This window comes from Delphinus delphis, chromosome 15 (assembly GCF_949987515.2).
Source record: "Delphinus delphis chromosome 15, mDelDel1.2, whole genome shotgun sequence".
NCBI lineage: Eukaryota > Metazoa > Chordata > Mammalia > Artiodactyla > Delphinidae > Delphinus > Delphinus delphis.
Window position 1 is genome coordinate 21,506,855 of NC_082697.1, and position 17,353 is coordinate 21,524,207.

The following is a 17,353-nucleotide window of genomic DNA, read 5'->3' on the forward strand; positions in this document are numbered from 1 at the left end:
AACAGAAATATGAACAAAGGATATAAATAGGAAGCTAAAAGAGATGAATACAAATGGCTATAAAAAACTGAAAGCCAATACACTGTCCTCGATTTTAAAATTCCAAATTAAAATGAAATACACATTTTCACTTATCAGTTTGACAAAATTTTAAGTTTGGTAATACCCAATGTAGGTAAGGGAAACAGACCCTCTCAACTATTAGATTTTGCAATATCTACCAAAAATGTTAATGTGCATACCCTTTGACCTATCAATTCTATTTCTAGGAACTTATCCTACAAATAAACTAACACTAGCGTTCAAGGGGAAAAAAAATGTGCATGTGTACATGGGGATATTCACTGCAGCATTGTTTTAACAGTGAAAAACTATTATAAACAGGAGAATGGTTAAATTGACTTTGGTACAACCGTAAAATGGAATACTAGGCAGCCATTAGTTCAGCGAAAAGATCAACTTGCAAAAGAAAATAATATATCATTCTATTTGTGAAACACACACAAACACACTCACATACTCTTATTTACACAGAAAATTTCTGGAAGGATAGATAAAATATTGTTAACAGAGGCTGTCTCTGAGAAGTGGAACTAGAAGGAATCAGCAGAGAACTTTTCAGTATAAACCTTCTGTACCACATGAATTTGTGTTGACAACATGTTTATATTATTTTCAGGGGCATTAAAGGGTACTTTTAAAACAAACAAAAGAAGAGAAGCAAAGAAAGAGGCAAGAGTTGCCAAAAGATTCCCAAACTAGATCACATAGCCTAGGAGTAACAATCTGTGCCGATGACCCAGCATGAGCTGTGCCCAGAGCAAAGAGAGGTTTGAGCTACAGTCCCACAAAGCCAAACTTACCTTCAGCCTCTTCAGCAGCCACTGCAGAAGACCCTGCTGGGCAGCCTCGGTGCACATCTCAGGCCGGAACTCAGCCATGTTCTCCACAATAGCTGAAGGGAGACAGACACCAGTAATTTGGGAGGGCAACTTTGTTTCCATCTTCAACAAGCTTGCTTCCCAAGACAGACATTTTATTCCTCTTTCCACTTCCCTGTATTCCTCCCAGCCAGATGCTGTGTTGTCATTTTCAGATTAACCAGGGAGATGCTATGGTTTTTTTTTTTCTTCAAGTTATGTTACAAGTAAAACTCATAACTGAATGTGATGGAATTCAATAAAGGAATAGAGAAACATTTTCTGTGTTAACAGGGAACAACACTACAGCAGTGTGAATATCTGCCTAAGAAGGCCCTCTTAATCTCACTGTACTGGAGTCCCTGAGACCTGTGACTAAAGAAACAGGGGGCTAGGCAGAAGCCTTAAGGAAAAATCAGGGGATGAATTCAGAGCCTCTTCCTCTCCTGATTCATCCATTTTCAGATCTCTTTCTCTGGATACTGCAAGGGAAGCAAGCATGATCTTAACTGAACAAAATAATGTGCATAGAGGGGAAAGACCATGCTGGCAGAGGTAACCGTCAGGTACTCAGGAGCAAACATAACTGGTACTGCTATCTCCTACAACAACCAAATTACTGTTTAAGGGAAAACTTTTAAATGAGGAGGCAAAAAAAGTGACTGTATGATTATGATGCTAAAAAAAGGACATTAAAAAAACAAAACCCAAACCTGTAGTCTCATTCTATAGCATCCAGTGCTTTCCTTCCTTCAGGGCTCCATCCGCTCCCCATCCCAGGATATGTTATTATCTATCATAAAGCAGATCGGAGTTCTGTGCTCTTTAAGCACAACGCCCAGCGGGTCTGAGTCTTGAAGAGAAAGGGCTGAAGAAAGCACTACACCTCCTATCTGCTTCCTCACTCATGCCAGCCTCACCAATGGCAAGTTAAAGAATGACCAGGCAGCCCCTCAGGGAGTGGATACAAAGCTGTGGGAGCAGAGTAGCAACGAGACCCCTGAGAGATGAAGATCATTTTAATAGCTTAATTACTTTCTCACATTTTCTAAGAAATCAGCTCATTCATTTTAATCTCCAATGCCTTTATCTTATTCTGCTTACACTTTAGGTGGCTTTCTATTGTCCACTAGGATAAAATCCAAACATCCTGCCAGGGCTTAGAAGGTCTTCCATAATCTGGACAAACTTACTCCTCCAGTCCCATCTCCCACCACACCTATCTCACACTGCCACAGTACATTTCTAGTCTTCCCCCAAAGCCCTTGCCCATTCATGGCTTTACAAATGATACTGCCCTGCCCGTCTCACATTTCTCCGTCAAAATGCCCCTGTCAGGACTTCCCTGGTGGTGCAGTGGTTAAGAATCCACCTGCCAATGCAAGGGACACAGGTTCGATCCTTGGTCTGGGAAGATCCCACATGTTGCGGAGCAACTAAGCCCGTGCGCCACAACTACTGAGCCTGTGCGCCTAGAGCCTGTGCTCCACAAGAGAAGCCACCGCAATGAGAAGCCTGCACAATCGCAACAAAGAGTATCCCCCGCTCGCCGCAACTAGAGAAAGCCCGCACACAGCAATGAAGATCCAACGCAGCCAAAAATAAATAAATAAATGAATAATTAAAAAAAAAATGCACCTGTCTTCATATTCAGCCCTAATCAGCTACCTGCTCCTACCCAGCAACTTGGAGACCCTTCCTCTTCACTTCCATAGTGCTCCCCACTATTATACCATTTGTCACCCTGTATTACCTTTCCTTTCTGTTCAAGACTTTCCCATCACTCTGCCTCTTAAGAAGAACTGTGCCTAATTCATCTTTGTGCCTAGAACAGTGCCTGACAAACATCGGATGGTTAATAAGGGAAAGAGGGATGAATCTCCTGAGCTGTTGGTAAGGGACCAAGTTGAAAGTAGACAGATCTTCATAGACTGCCAGGCCAGTGCTTTTTCCATTACATCAGGCTCTTTTTATTAACTGTCAGTTAAGACTTCTGATACTCTTTCTACTCAGCAGAATTCAGCATTAGGCTAACAGATGGCAATGCCAAATTCTGGCTCTAGACTACAGCCAACCCCCAAATCACAGACTGTTGTGTTCTCTCTTCTCTTACTCCCTAGGTGCCATGTCTTCCTCCTTCTTTATGATAATCTTCACAGTAGAGAGTATAAAACTATAAGAGAAATCTGTGCTAGACACAAAGGAGCTGGGAGAAAATCTAATCTCATTAAAATTTCTACTTCTGCTGGGCCTTGTTCATTTCTCAAGCTCTGCTTACAGATATGTCACCTTTGGTTTTATAAAACAGTGACCAGTGATAAAGAGGACTACCCAAAAGCACGATTTTAAATAGGCTATTGGTTCAGCAACTTTGCAGGGGGAAAGACTGGAGAGACTCAAGGAGAAAGGAGGAGGAGGGGAAATATTGCAGAGGAATCCACTTAAATGAACATATGATAAAGGGGCAGCCAAGTTAACAGCAATATTTCAACTCACAGTTTACATGGCAAAGTACACATAAGAAGTGAAAGAAATACTCTTTTTCAAATAAAATGTCCTATAAAGGTACAAGCATACCTTGGAGGTATTGTGGGTTTGATTCCAGACCACTGCAATAAAGCGAATATCACAATAAAGCAAATCACATGAATATTTTGGTTTCCTATGATATATAAAATTTATGTTTACACTATACTGTATGTAGTCTATTAGGTATGCAATAGCATTATGTCTAAAAGAATGTACATACCTTAATTTAAAAATACTGTATTAGTATATAATGCTAACTATCATCTGACAATGCAGGGTTGCCACAAACTTTCAATTTGTAAAAATGTAATATCTGCAAAGCACGATAAAGTGCAATAAAATGAGGTATGCCTGTATACAGTTGTTCAAAAGTTTGTAGTTCCACTGAAGGGAAATGTGAAGAAGAACCAACAGAAGGGGATTCAAAAATGGTAAAATATACACTTTCCAAAGCAAATAGAAAAGAATTCATCCTGCATAGACTTCATCCTAACTTTTGGAGGCAAAGGCCAAGGCCTGCTCAAAGAAGCCAGCAGTTTTTGTCCAGGAATGATTCTGCTTTTATTACCGCAAGCCAAACCAAAGCAGCCGTTATATGAAATCTACACAAGGGTCTTCATTTGGGAGCAGAAAAAAGGAAAACCCTCCTGCTGTTGACTCTGTAATGAAGGAGGAAGGAAATGAGTACCAAACCCCAAAACAAACACAAAGAAACTCAGAAGATGCTGGCACCCTTCCCCTTACCCAGAGTGTTGTGGACGCCATCTGCCTCTTCTTTCACAGACTCATCCAGACGCTCCAGATTCTGCACAAGCAGTGCCACCACTTGCCCGTCCACCTTCAGCAACAGGGGAGCAAAAGGAGAATGGGATACATGTCACAAACAGTCTCCAAAATGCTGTCATTCCCATGCTCCTCTACTGAATGAACAAAGTAAACAACCTGCCACTTATGGTTTACAGTATGCTCTCCCATCCCAATACCTCTTTTGAGGTTTGAAGTGACCCTGAGGCAAAGAAGGGGCAGGCATCACTATCCCTAACTTTAGATTGAAGCTTAAGGGAACAAGGTAAAATTCAAGGTTACACATTTAACTGAGTGACATACTAGCACTTGAACCTAGGCCTCTGAAATCAAGTCCTGTGCTCTTTCTACTTCTATGCGGTATTTAAACACCTTACAAAACTGCCATCTTAAGTCAAGTCACAAGTTCATTCAAGTCAAAAGCACATTTCTAGACCACAGCACCAAGAGATATTCAGTTGGGAAGTTTACTTGCCATATTTACACTAACATCAAAATTTAGGGTTAAACTCAAAACATTCCTAAGTTTCTACATCAAGCTTTTATGAAATTATTACTTTCGAAGAACTTCTGACTCCTTCTCGAAAAGAATATTAACAGAATAAAATACCTTATGTTTGTATTACACATAATGCATAAGAAAGCAATTACATTTCTCTTATTTAATTTGATTCACATAACACTTATAGGAAAATTTTAGTAGCCACATCATATAGATGATATTTAAGAGATTAATGACTTAGCCAAGACCACACAGCTACTAAGCAGTGGCAGCAGAAGCAAAAACCAAGCTTCCTTCTTAGGTGAAATAATGCTTACGCTGCTTCACACTACCTTCTGGCACAATGTGTGCCCTTACAGAGACTGCCTTGGGGAACCCTGAAGCACACCAAGGAAGATAACTAAGGAAACACCTAATAATCAAGAAGTGATTATCTATCTGGTAATACATTTCTAAGTCATAGCCAATAAGTAAACCTATACTGGAAGATAAGATCTACTGCATACCCATGATATATCCTCTCTCTCATCACCTCAGTTTCTTCACTTAGGAAATGGGAAAAAGTTGTAAAGATTAAATGAAATTATATGGCATACTTTACCCTGGGTCTGGTTCCAAAATTAAGTAGAGAGTTTGAATCTAGCCCTTTACTTCTTCTGATACCTGCACTGTTCATATCTCCCACGGGCTAAGAAAAACTCAAATTCTTTGAAGGCAGGCACTGCACCATCATTTATCTTGGTACACTCCTCAAAGTCAAGTGCAATACTATACATTCAGTAATTTTGCTAAATTTAAATAAACTGACAAAACACTTTGTGTACTGTAGTCATATTTTTGTTTTTTGTTTTTTTCTTTTTGCGGTACGCGGGCCTCTCACTGCTGTGGCCTCTCCCGTTGGGGAGCACAGGCTCCGGATGCGCAGGCTCAGCGGCCATGGCTCACGGGCCCAGCCGCTCCGTGGCACGTGGGATCTTCCCGGACCGGGGCACGAACCCGTGTCCCCTGCATTGGCAGGTGGACTCTCAACCACTGCGCCACCAGGGAAGCCCTGTAGTCATATTTTTATATACACTGCTCCATTTACTCTCATGTAATCCTCACAACTTTTACAGGTGAGAAAAACAAAGGTCCAGAGAGGTTAATTAGCCTGGTCAAAGTCACAAAGCTTGTGGCAGAAGTGACCAACTCCGAGACTATTTTTTCCCATCATATCCTGTCACTTCAATGAGGGGAAAAGAAAGGAGAGGAAAGAAAGGAGAGAGAAGGAAATGATCTCATTCAACTGATGCCTCCTGAACACTTGTGTATAAGGCACTCTATGGACAATTTAAACTGAGCCTGAGGATGGAACAATGGCAAGAGGGACAGATCTTCAAAGAAGGCCTCTTTACTCTTTCTGGGTGAGACTTAAGGGAAGCATCTGGATGGGGGAAAAGCTGAAGTTGTTGACTAATTTGGGATACCTGAATCACGAATGAAGCAGATTTTTCTAGGCTTTCCTTTATGCCCTGGTGTGAGAAGCAATGAAAGACACTAGTTGCAGATTGGAGGGGATACTGATGCCAGAATTGAGAACTCCTGTAAATACGAGAAAGAGCTGTTTCCCTCTCTTGTATCAAGGAGATATAGTCTTGCTCTCAAATCTCACAGCCAGAAAAAGCTTCACCAAAGAAATCCACTGCAATATTTTCCTTAATTAATTGGACAATTTGGGTATGTGAGAGAAAACAGAAAAACATCTGGGGGAAAAACATGAACCATATCACAGTTTGTGTTTCCCTAAATCACCCTGACTGACTTATAATCTCCCTGAATCTTAAAGCAGCGGACACTGCAACTCCGTTGGGTATCACACTGCTTGTCAGTTCTGCAAACAGCCTCACCGGTTTCAACTGCTTATTGATGCTTTATGTGCATTATCCCCCCGTCCCCTTTCCTTGATTCTTAGTTATGCTACCCATGGTCTGCTGTCCGGAGAGTGGTGGGGACAGTGGCAGTAAGCAACACATTCAAATCCCAGAACTGAATGGTTATTGGTAATGGGTGTCTGGCTAGAGGAAATCTTTTTTTCTTGCTACAAAAATCTAACTTCTAACAGACAGCCTTTTTAAGCTTGCAAAGTGTGAAACTTTATGTTTAGCTGGGTTAAATGCAATTTTATCTGAATGCAGCAGGGTCAAAGCAGTCAAAATACATTTAGCTGAGAAAACCCTCAGGAAAACATTTATATTATGCATAGCTCCAGATATCATCTAGTAAGAAGCACAAATTAGCATTCTGTCCCTCTAAACTCTTGGGTCTACCACCTTCCTGCCCGTTTTGGACCTGTGACTAACTCTGAAACTAAAACCAAATCCTGCTTAGGGATTAAAGCATCAGCTAGAGTAACCCTGGCCTTGGAAATCATGACTGTCTTAAGCCTGATGTTTTCTGATAAGTCATTGGCTTTTTCCACTTGTTACCAGGTCTCCCAAACAATACTCCACCAGGTCCTACTGAGACAGGGTTCAAGGGCATGATCAGTCATATTTTTCCACTTGACCAGAGAGGGTAGATACAAGAGAAGATGAGGAAATAAAAAAGGGATAGAAGAGGGGAGATGAGAGCGTTTGAAGGATTCCTTTTCTATCTTGCACAATCTGCCAACAAGGTTTCTCAAGAGTTTGACTGGAGCTTTTCTACCTACTATGAGTTCTGGAAATTTCATATTTAAAAAACAATAATAAACCCTCCCCCTGCCCTACACACACACCCACTGAATCTTGATCAAGCAATAAGTTTTGAAAATACACATAGTAATATGGTCATAATGTAAAACTTAGGCCTGCTGCAAGCTAATATATTCTAGCTTCCACTCTTGCCCCTCCAACCCATTATCGACACAGCTCCCAAGAGTGGTCTTTCTAAAATGTTAGGTCAGACTATGTTACTACTCCCCTGAACACTGGCAATCCCATCCGAACTTACTACAAGGCCTACAAAGCCCAGTGTGGTCTGGCCCTGACGGTGCTCTCTCCCTTCACCCCAGCTGTGCTCCAACAATACCGGCCTTTTTTTTGTTCCTTGAGTATGTCAAGCTCATTCCTTGCCCTTGGTCATTCTGAATGGCTGGCTTCTTCTCATCACCCAGAACTCAGGCCTTTCCTGACTATCTAATTTGATGTGACTCTCCAGTTGCTCTACAGGACATCATTCTATGTTAATTCTCTATGTAACAAGGAGTCATTACCTGTTTTCTCGTTTACTTATTTACTGTTTCTCCCGACACTAGAATACGAGCTCCACAAAAACAGACTTTGTCAGTCTTGCTCACTGCTACATAAGCAATTCTTAGAATCCAGAACACACTAAGCATTCAATAAACAATTAGTGAAATGAATGACCAAATGAATTCTGCTTGAGAACAAATACAGATGAAGGTGAGGACATGAATAGAAATGGGAAGGGATAAAAGTGGTAGCATCCAGAAACTTACATAAGTACCCTCAGAACCACCAAAAACCTGCCAACTTCAGCCTCACCTGAGCAGCACAAAGGCATTGCCACCAGCTCAAGCTTCAAAATTTACGTAGGGTTAATTGAGGGCAAGAATGGGTATAGGGCAATCTCCTGGCTCTCCACATCAAAGCCACATTGTGAAACTATAGTAAGTGGTGGCTCCCAGCCACATTTCCACCTCCTCTGGCTGTGACCCCTCCAAGCACCCTCACATTGAAGCCTCCCTACAGGGGCCATGGCCAATACCTACAGCTCTGCCGCCCCTCCTGGTTCTTCCCCATCAGAAGGGATGGCTCTCTCCTCCTCATTTCCAAAGAAGCTTGCATCTCTCACAGTCATTCTTAATGCTCTGCCTTGTATTATCATCATTACTTATTTCATCCTCTTTTTTTTTTTAAACTAAACATCTATCCCTCCATGTCTCATTTAGGTCCACACCCTTCAGATGTTTTTGGGTATTTGTTCAAAATGTTTTTTGAACATTTGCTGAAATGAAAAAAAATGTTTGTTGAAGTCAACAAACATTCACAAACATTTCACTGTGTGGCATGTGATATATATCATTTTAACTTGACATTTACTAAGTACTTAATATGTCCCAGACATTTATACCTTCATTAAGACAATGGCTAACATTTATTGGGTGTTTACTCTGTGCCAGACACTGTTCTAAAGATCTACTAAGTATCTCATTTATTCCTCACTTCAGCTCTACGCAATAGGCACTACTGTTATCCCCATTTTACAGAAGAATGAACTGAGTACAGAGAGGATAGGTAACTTTCTCAAGGTCACACAGATGGTAAGTGACAAAGCCACCACTTTGGCCACTCCCCTGATCGGGATCACATCTCAGGGAAGACAAACTTAGAAACAGTGCCAGGATATACACAGTGGTAGGGGAACACAAATTCTGCTGAAGTGATGAGTCTGAAAAAGACTCAGGAGAGATAAGGTTTAAGTGAGGCTTTAAAGAATGAGTAGTATTCCAGATAGCCCAGGGGAAGCAAGCCTTGCCAAGCTGAGGGCAGATGTGAGCAAAGCATGGGATTGCCAAGCGCATGGCAAATTTTGGGACTAGGGAGTAGGGAAATGACTGTAATCTAATCATGACTCTCAAGGAGTCCAATGTCTTCTTAAGAGAGGCATGCCAGAGAACTGCCATCAAAGCAAATACCCTGTGTTCCCGCTCTTCGGAAAAGACTGTATTTCCCAGGCTACCCAATCAACTTGTTACAAAGCACAAATATTTGCCTTCTGCATAAGTAATAGCAGTGGATATAAACCAAACCTTAAACCCCAAAGATCCCTGAGAATACCAGGACAGCACTCTCTCCCCACAGATGTGCTATTCTATTGCTCAGGACTTCCAAATGAGAAAATGACCAAGGCAATAACTGCAAACTGAACATCACAATAAATTCTACTACATGTTCTCTAGCCTCTGCTCATTCAATTCCAGGCCTCCAATATTGGCCCCAAATTAAGACTAGGAAGACAACTCAGCCCTTGTAATATGAGAATACTTATCAAACTTCTTCCTGAATGCAGCACAAGGGTAGAAAAAAAACAGATGAAGACCACCTGCCAGTTCTGCTCTCTGATATTTACTGATGGCTCCTGACTGGCGGCAGATAAGCAAATAATATATGGGAGTCTAGAAATGTTCAATTGTTTGTGATTCACACCAGCCCCACCAGTATAAAGCTGTAAGAGTCAAAAGCTTAAAATAATATAATAAGAAAGAAACTAAACAAAACAAACAGAAGACCCTGTATAGCAGCTACCTAATGGCTCCCCAGACTGAGGATGAACTGTCTCTTCCCAAACAAACAATAAAATCTGCAAGATCCAGCTTTCATTGGTGGGCTTGGCAACACAGAAAACACAAAGGGGGCTTTTGTGTGAATTGCTGTTTCTGGGTACGTTTTACAGGCAGCAGACCAGCTAGCTGTTCTTCTCTTGTTTCCTCTATTCACACAGGCAAAGGATGATAATTAAAATCAGCCCAGAGTCCAGGCAGGAAGGCTCACTCAGGGCGACTGTAATTAACCTCTGAAAGGTAAGACTACACAAATGACACTGTGGGGACATGGAGAAGGAGCAAGTGCCACAGCCTTCCTTCAGATGCTCCTCCAAACAAAAGGACACCCCGACATCACCCTTTTCTGTCTGCACAGTGGTTCAAAGGAAAAATAAAGGTCCTGAATTCTACGAAAGTGGCAGTTTGCTCTAGGAAGGAGCTTGAAAGAAAAACGGCCATAGAAATTTTCATCATACTCAGTCACAAATGGCCCTGCTGGACTCCAGCCTCGCTCTCTGTAAGAGACAGTCCTTCATATCCAGTGGGTTCACAGCCCCTTCATTCACACCAAATGGTAGCTGTGAGCAAGGCACATGGGAAATTTCTCATGTCAAGAACCTCAAGACAGAAAGGGTGAGGAGGGGGTGGGGAGCGTAGCAGTGGGGTCTCAGAATCATTTGGGGTCCTCGTCCCAGCCATTCTGATTCAGCAGGTCTTGGATGGGGCCAGAAAGCAGCCTAACAAGCACCCCAGGTGCTTCTAATACAAGTGGCTACATGGACCTTTGATAAACTCTGCAAACTGCATCAAAACCAGTACTTATTAACATTCTTAACCAGAGAGAAAAGACCAGACAGCAGAAGACAACAGAAAGATGGAAAATCAACAGAAACTTGAGGAGGGAGATAGCTTGGTGGGTGGACAGAGCTCCACAGGCAGTATCAGGGTAAGAGGCTGGAGTAGAGTCACTCCTGCCACTGGCCAGCTGTGGGGCCCTGGGGCCCTCTCCCATGCCTGGTAAGAGGGAAACTGGTGCTGTGGGACAGGACTGCAGTGGGAATCCCAACATGCAGAAGCTCATCTTTGCTGTTACAGGGACTGGCTGAGAGTGATGCAGTGGAAGGCTTCACTTCTGCACCTGGGCTTCCTCAAGGGTAGAGTGAGTTGATGAGATTACATCACTTCACCTCACATATAAATTCTTCGGATTGGCTGCTTCCTGGAATAATACCTGAAGAAGATTCTGAGGCCTTGCCTAGGCTCCACAAAAAGGAACACAGAAATCAGCTGACCCTGTCTTCTGCAGTCAGTGGCCGCTACTTGGACCTGGATGAGCTAGAAGGTTTGTTCTTGTTTTTAAACGTTCTCCGATTCCCTATCTGTACAACAAATAATAATGATACCTGTCTTTACTAGCACTTGGGATTATAAAGCCCAGAGAAGAAAAGAAACTCTTTGCTGCAAAAACTCTTTGTAAAAAGGTCAGAAGCAACACAGTGAGGGCAGGCGTGCAGGAATGTGGAGTCAAAGAGAACACAGGTTCAAATCCCAGCCGTGTGACCACGGGCAGGTTGTTTTGCCTCTCTAAGCCTCAGCTTCATGGCTATAAATGGGAATTACAGCAGTAATACCCTTCTGAGAGGTTACAGCGAGGATTAAATAAAGTGTAAAAAACAAGAAAACGCCTGCCTACAGCACATATTTAATAAATACTAGGACTCTACAACCCCTGACCTAACACAGTTCCAAAGAATAAAGTACCCCACATGTTGCACTTCACTTTCCTACTCTCCTCATTCAGTCCCGCCTTGCCACTCACGGGCCCAGCCGCTCCGCGGCATGTGGGATCTTCCTGCTCTGGGGCACGAACCCGTGTCCCCTGCATCGGCAGGCGGACTCTCAACCACTGCGCCACCAGGGAAGCCCTGGCTTGTTTTTTTTTGCACTTTACTTTCTTACTCTCCTCATTCAGTCCCGCCTTGCCACAGAGCTCTTCCTGACACCCAGCCCGTGCCACTCACAGAGACAATGGTGGGGAGGATGCCAACACCGTACACACACCTGCAAAACCCCAGAGGGACACGTCACTTACCAGAGCGTCAATGAGTACTTCTGCTCCTTCTTCACTCTCATGGAGGGTGTCTATGTCTGTTAATTCCTGAAGCAAATCAACCACAGCTATGGACACATGTGAAAAACGTTAAGGGTAACACATACATATGAAAACCCAACTGACATTTTATTAAAATATTTGGTTCCCTTCCACTTCCTGGCCAATCGCTTCATCACCATTTACCTTTGATACGCTCTAGTTTTATTAACATCTCTTCAACAAGGTTCTACTCACAGTGGGTGTTCAATAAATGCTGGTAACTGCTTCACTTAGTTCCTTTCCTTATGCTGCCTTCCTGGCAACTTAGTCCATAGGTTCAGTGCATTTTCATAAATTTCAAAACTTCAAATAGATCACTTGGGAGGTCACTTTTCCAGTGAGAAAAAGGCCAACACACTTAACCTTACCTCATAATTTAAATTCTTGGAACTCAGTATAATCTTAACTATCTTCTACACTTCACCTCCAAAGACAGTAATGATTTCTTCTGAGATAAGATGGCTGGTGTTCACCAAGGAGTCTTCAGAAATCAGGGCGTGACAAAATAGGTTTAAAATGTAGAGGGAAGGATTTTCGTTGGACTGTGCTAGACCCTACCAACCTCCCTTCCTCTTAAATACCATGTTGCTTTGGACATAAAAGGAAGGTGAACAATGATGATTAAACACAAGGCAAAAAGAGAGAGACAGGGACATACAGGAGAAAGAAAACATGAAGGAGAGAAAAGAGGAGTTATGTTTGGAAACTGGAAGCCCAAACTAAACTAAGTTTCCCTTCCCTCACCTTGGACGCATACACACACACGCACGCACGCACATGCGCGCGCGCACACACACACACCACTTGCTCTGTCAACCAGCATTTACTGAATGCTTATGATGAGTAAAGCACTGTGATAGTGACAAAGGCAAATCTATTCACTCTGGGCCTCAGTTTCCTCATTGATAAAATGAGGAAGTTAAGGTAACTAAAGACGTTTAAAAAAATTATATACCACAGGCAATTACCAACATGTAACAAATGAGGAATACAGACAACTTGAACTGCACACATCCTGAAAAAGGAGCAAACTGAACTGGGAAATAAGGAAAGATTTGCTAGAAGATGACTGGTCAGAAAACAGGCCACTAAATAGATGAGGGCAGGTAGGCTAGAAAGCAAAACATCAGGAATATAGACAGAGAGATTAGAATGTACAAAGGTATATGAAGAGGAGAAGAAAGAGGATTAGGGACGGGAGGAGGGGAGAAAGTGATAACTAGACTCATATGAAGAAAATAATATCTTGAAGGAATAATATAATAGCTGTGTGCAGGATGCACTAAAGCACTGTGAGTGTTGGGTTTGAGGGTGGGTAGATGGGGGGGGTTGGAGAAAAGCCAGGCCTGAAGGAGGAAGACCTGCTCCGAAGCTACAACACACGAAAGAGTCCAGAAGTGAGATGACAAGGGTCAGAATCAGGGCAGTTTCAATGCAAACTGGAAAGAAAAAATAAAAAGAAAGATACAGGACATATTAACAAGAATGATAGGACCTGCTAACTGCCAACTGATGTTACAGGTATTTTATGAACACCTTTTGCTAAAAGAAAAATTATTCAAAGGTTTGTTTTATTTATCTATACCTGACAAGCTGACCATCATGAATAAGTAATTAAGCTTTCCGTGTCTTATTCTTTCACACTTTAAAGTAATATATACGCAAAACTTGGGTGTGCTATGAAATTCTATGTGTATAATGAGATTAAAGGTCTTTGGATAAAACTTCATGTGTATAGTATATAGTCTTTATTAACAAAGTAACCAGAAAGCTCTTGACACAAAGACCACGTATCAAACATGATGTATAGTAAACTAAAATATGTAAATTGTTTGAATTAAAAAACAAAACAAAACAGCCTAACCAAACCAACCTCTAGAAATTCTGAGTAGTAGGAATTAGTAGTTCTCCCTCTCTAAACACTGCTGTAGATGCCATCATAATAACTACCATTTTTAAAAAGTCATCATTATGCCAAGCACTGTGCTACTGAATTCTCACAGCAGCATTATAAGTGTGATCCCCATTTTACAGATAAGAAAGCGAAAGCTCAGAGTGGTTAAGTAACTTATCTAAAGGTCACTGCAATAGTAAGGGAGAATGTTAGGTCCACCTGATTCCAAAAACAATACCTTTGCCCGTACTCTTCATATTAATGCACAGGGGAGTATAAACCAGGTTTGAAAACAGCTAGATTCAGGTAAATTCTAGCTATTGACCCTACTATAATAACAGAGAAAAGGACTGTCACTTACTTCATCATAAATTATTAAAATCCCAGGAAAAAGAACAAAATGCTAACAACTCCTCATTCTCCTCATCTGAGAAGCTCCCATATTTATTCTCTTGAAAAGTTCTTACATATGAGATGTAAAATTCTTATATTTATCCACCTGCTTATTTAATATGCATGATGACATTTCATCCATCCATCTATCCATCCATCCATCCATCCATCCACCATAGAGTCAGATGTCTATAGGACAAGGATGTGAATTGGGCATGCAATAAGTACTATCATTACATCCCCTGAATAACATCATGCCCCACTAAGTACTTAGTAACTATGATTACTTAAACATTAGCCTCAAGAGACAGGTGGGGCATATATGAAAGAACAATAGATGAAGAGTCAGAGCAAACTCGAGGACGGGGGTCATATCATATTTATCTTTGCTTCGTATCTTTAGTGAACCAAACTGTCCCCAAATTGTTAATACTATGGAATCTTGCTCAAGCTCCTTTATTTCCTTACAGCTTAGTTTCCTCATCTGTTAAGAGGTGATAATGATCTCTGCCCAGCCTATCTCACCCAGTAGCTATAAGGAATAAATGACATCATGTATGTCAAAGGGCAAGTAAATCCAAGTACTGAGAAAATAAGAAAGCACTATAATAAAGATTGTTGTTAGTCAATTCTTCCCACAGAATGGCCAAACCCTCACTATTGCCTTCATTTTTTCTAAAACCTCTAAAATCTAAAATTTAAGCTAACAACAGCATGATCCTCCCTTTCTGGGTCACAATGGGTTGGAAGATCTAATTTTATATTTCAGCTATGCCACAGAAATTCAGATTGATCAAGTCCTTTTTCAGCCTCTAAGGTCTTATGGGACAGTATCATATTTTTCTTTGATTATTCTTATACCATGCTCACAAATGGGTCACATTAAACCTGGGGGAAAAAAGGAAAAGAAAATTTGGCAATGGTGATCGTTTTATATAGGAACAGAATAAATGTCTAACTTTTACCAAGAAAAGTCATTTCTTATAATGGTCCAGTAGATATCTCCTTGCCTACTACACTCCTGCCTCAGTTGAGAAGTCAAATAAGAAATCACTTAGCAGCTACCAGGTCTGGTAAACAACTCATCAATCCTACCACTAACTGATTTTACATAAATTCTCAACTTTCACCAAATAGCATTTCAGCAAGGCAGTAATGAGTCCATAATTGTAATCATCAACTCCCGAGTAATATAATATGATCCAGAAGATAGAGGTCATTTGAAGACCAGAAAGAGGAATAAGAAGTGAAACTAAAGATAAACAGATGAACTCTAAGTCTTAATGAGAACATTCAGCATGGTCTGCCACCCATCCGGCGTTTCTTCACAAGCAGACTCTGGGGATGGGTGATAGGTTTTTCCACTGTAGTTACAATTTCATTTCACAAGGTAAAAGGCTCTCCCATCCAAGTGCAATAGGAAAACAGAGAGCCTGTCTTTGTGAATTACTAAAACACAGTTTTTGATAGCCTATTTTGTCATGTCAGGTAGAAAGGCCACCCCACTCACTCCCTCTGCACCTGTCCACTGCTAGGGCAATAAGCCAGTACAATAAGAGGCGAAGTAGAAAAGACCAGCTGGGTACAAAATGGCCCACAACACAATGGCTTTTAGAAAAAGAGGTGTGTTTGCTTTTATTTTGGCTTTAGATATTTGATTTTTTGGCCTCATCTCCTGTAGAGTCTTGGGACAGAAACGGGGCATCAATTTCATTAATCTCCAGTGAGATGTGACCACAAGGAACAAAATTATTAAAAGAAAAAAAAGATAAAGAGGAACAAAATATATTAAGCAGATGGCTTTTTTTAAAAGTCCTTTCAAAAATGCTTCTTTAAGAAAAATGACCAGTCTGGATTCACAGTATGTAACTGATTTAATGGAACAAATCTGGGGTTTTTTAGAAGTCTTTTTTTCTTTTATTCCTAGATTAGAAGAGTGATTAGATATAGCTCAATTAATGCTGATGAATTTCTAAACAGACAAAACTGTCTTTTTCTCCTTTTAAAATAATAGCACAGAACTACCTAGAATGAATCTAGATTCTTAATTTTACCCCAATCCTTAATCAAAATAATATGAGGGAAAAAAATGTCCTCATTCAACATTTATTAAGTACCTACTAAATGTCAGTGGGCACTGTTAGGCCACAGGGGAAATGTCCAAAGCAGGCTACAACCACCCTAGCCTTCCAAGGACATGGAATTCACCTAAAACTCATAAGCAAGATCAAAAGTTACATTAAGAGGTCCTTTTCCTAGATTGCCATTTTGGCACTCTTCTCCTAATCTGACTTACTTCAGAGCATACTTAAATGGCTCCAAAAAAATGGGTGGTTTATTAGTACAGATTATCAGGGAAGTTAGACTACCAATCAGGAAAAGAAGTAAATTCTTTTCAGTGTAATTTTTTTAAAAAATAAATTTATTTATTTATTTTTGGCTTCATTGGGTCTTTGCTGCTGATGCAGGCTTTCTCTAGCTGCGGCGGGCAGGGGCTACTCTTCATTGCCGTGCGCAGGCTTCTCATTGTGGTGGCTTCTCCTGTTGAGGAGCACATGCTCTAGGCGCGTGGGCTTCAGCAGTTGGGGCTCCTGGGCTCTAGAGCGCAGGCTCAGTATTTGTGGTACCCGGGTTTAGTTGCTCCGCGGCACGTGGGATCCTCCTGGACCAGGGCTTGAACCCATGTCCCCTGCATTGGCAGGCGGATTCTTAACCGCTGCACCACCAGGGAAGTCCCTTCAGTGTAATTTTGATTCTAGAAATATCAAGACAAGAATAGCTCCTAGCAGAACAACAGCTTGACATATAAAGTCTTGTTAGACAGTGCTTGCAGGAAAGCACTGGAGCAATAGCC

At 41.4% G+C, this 17,353-nt stretch overlaps 1 protein-coding gene across 2 annotated transcripts in view; it reads right to left on the bottom strand.

Moving 5' to 3' along the window:
* Nucleotides 1-17,353, bottom strand: part of CTNNBL1 (catenin beta like 1) — a 167,171-nt gene that overhangs the window by 102,061 nt on the left and 47,757 nt on the right. For both annotated transcript variants that reach the window (XM_060030810.1, XM_060030811.1), the window contains exons 5-7: nucleotides 12,153-12,248; nucleotides 4,194-4,287; nucleotides 864-955 (exon numbers count right to left, since the gene is read on the bottom strand). In XM_060030810.1, coding sequence (XP_059886793.1) covers nucleotides 864-955; nucleotides 4,194-4,287; nucleotides 12,153-12,248 — 282 coding nt within the window. The remainder of the gene's footprint in view (nucleotides 1-863; nucleotides 956-4,193; nucleotides 4,288-12,152; nucleotides 12,249-17,353) is intronic.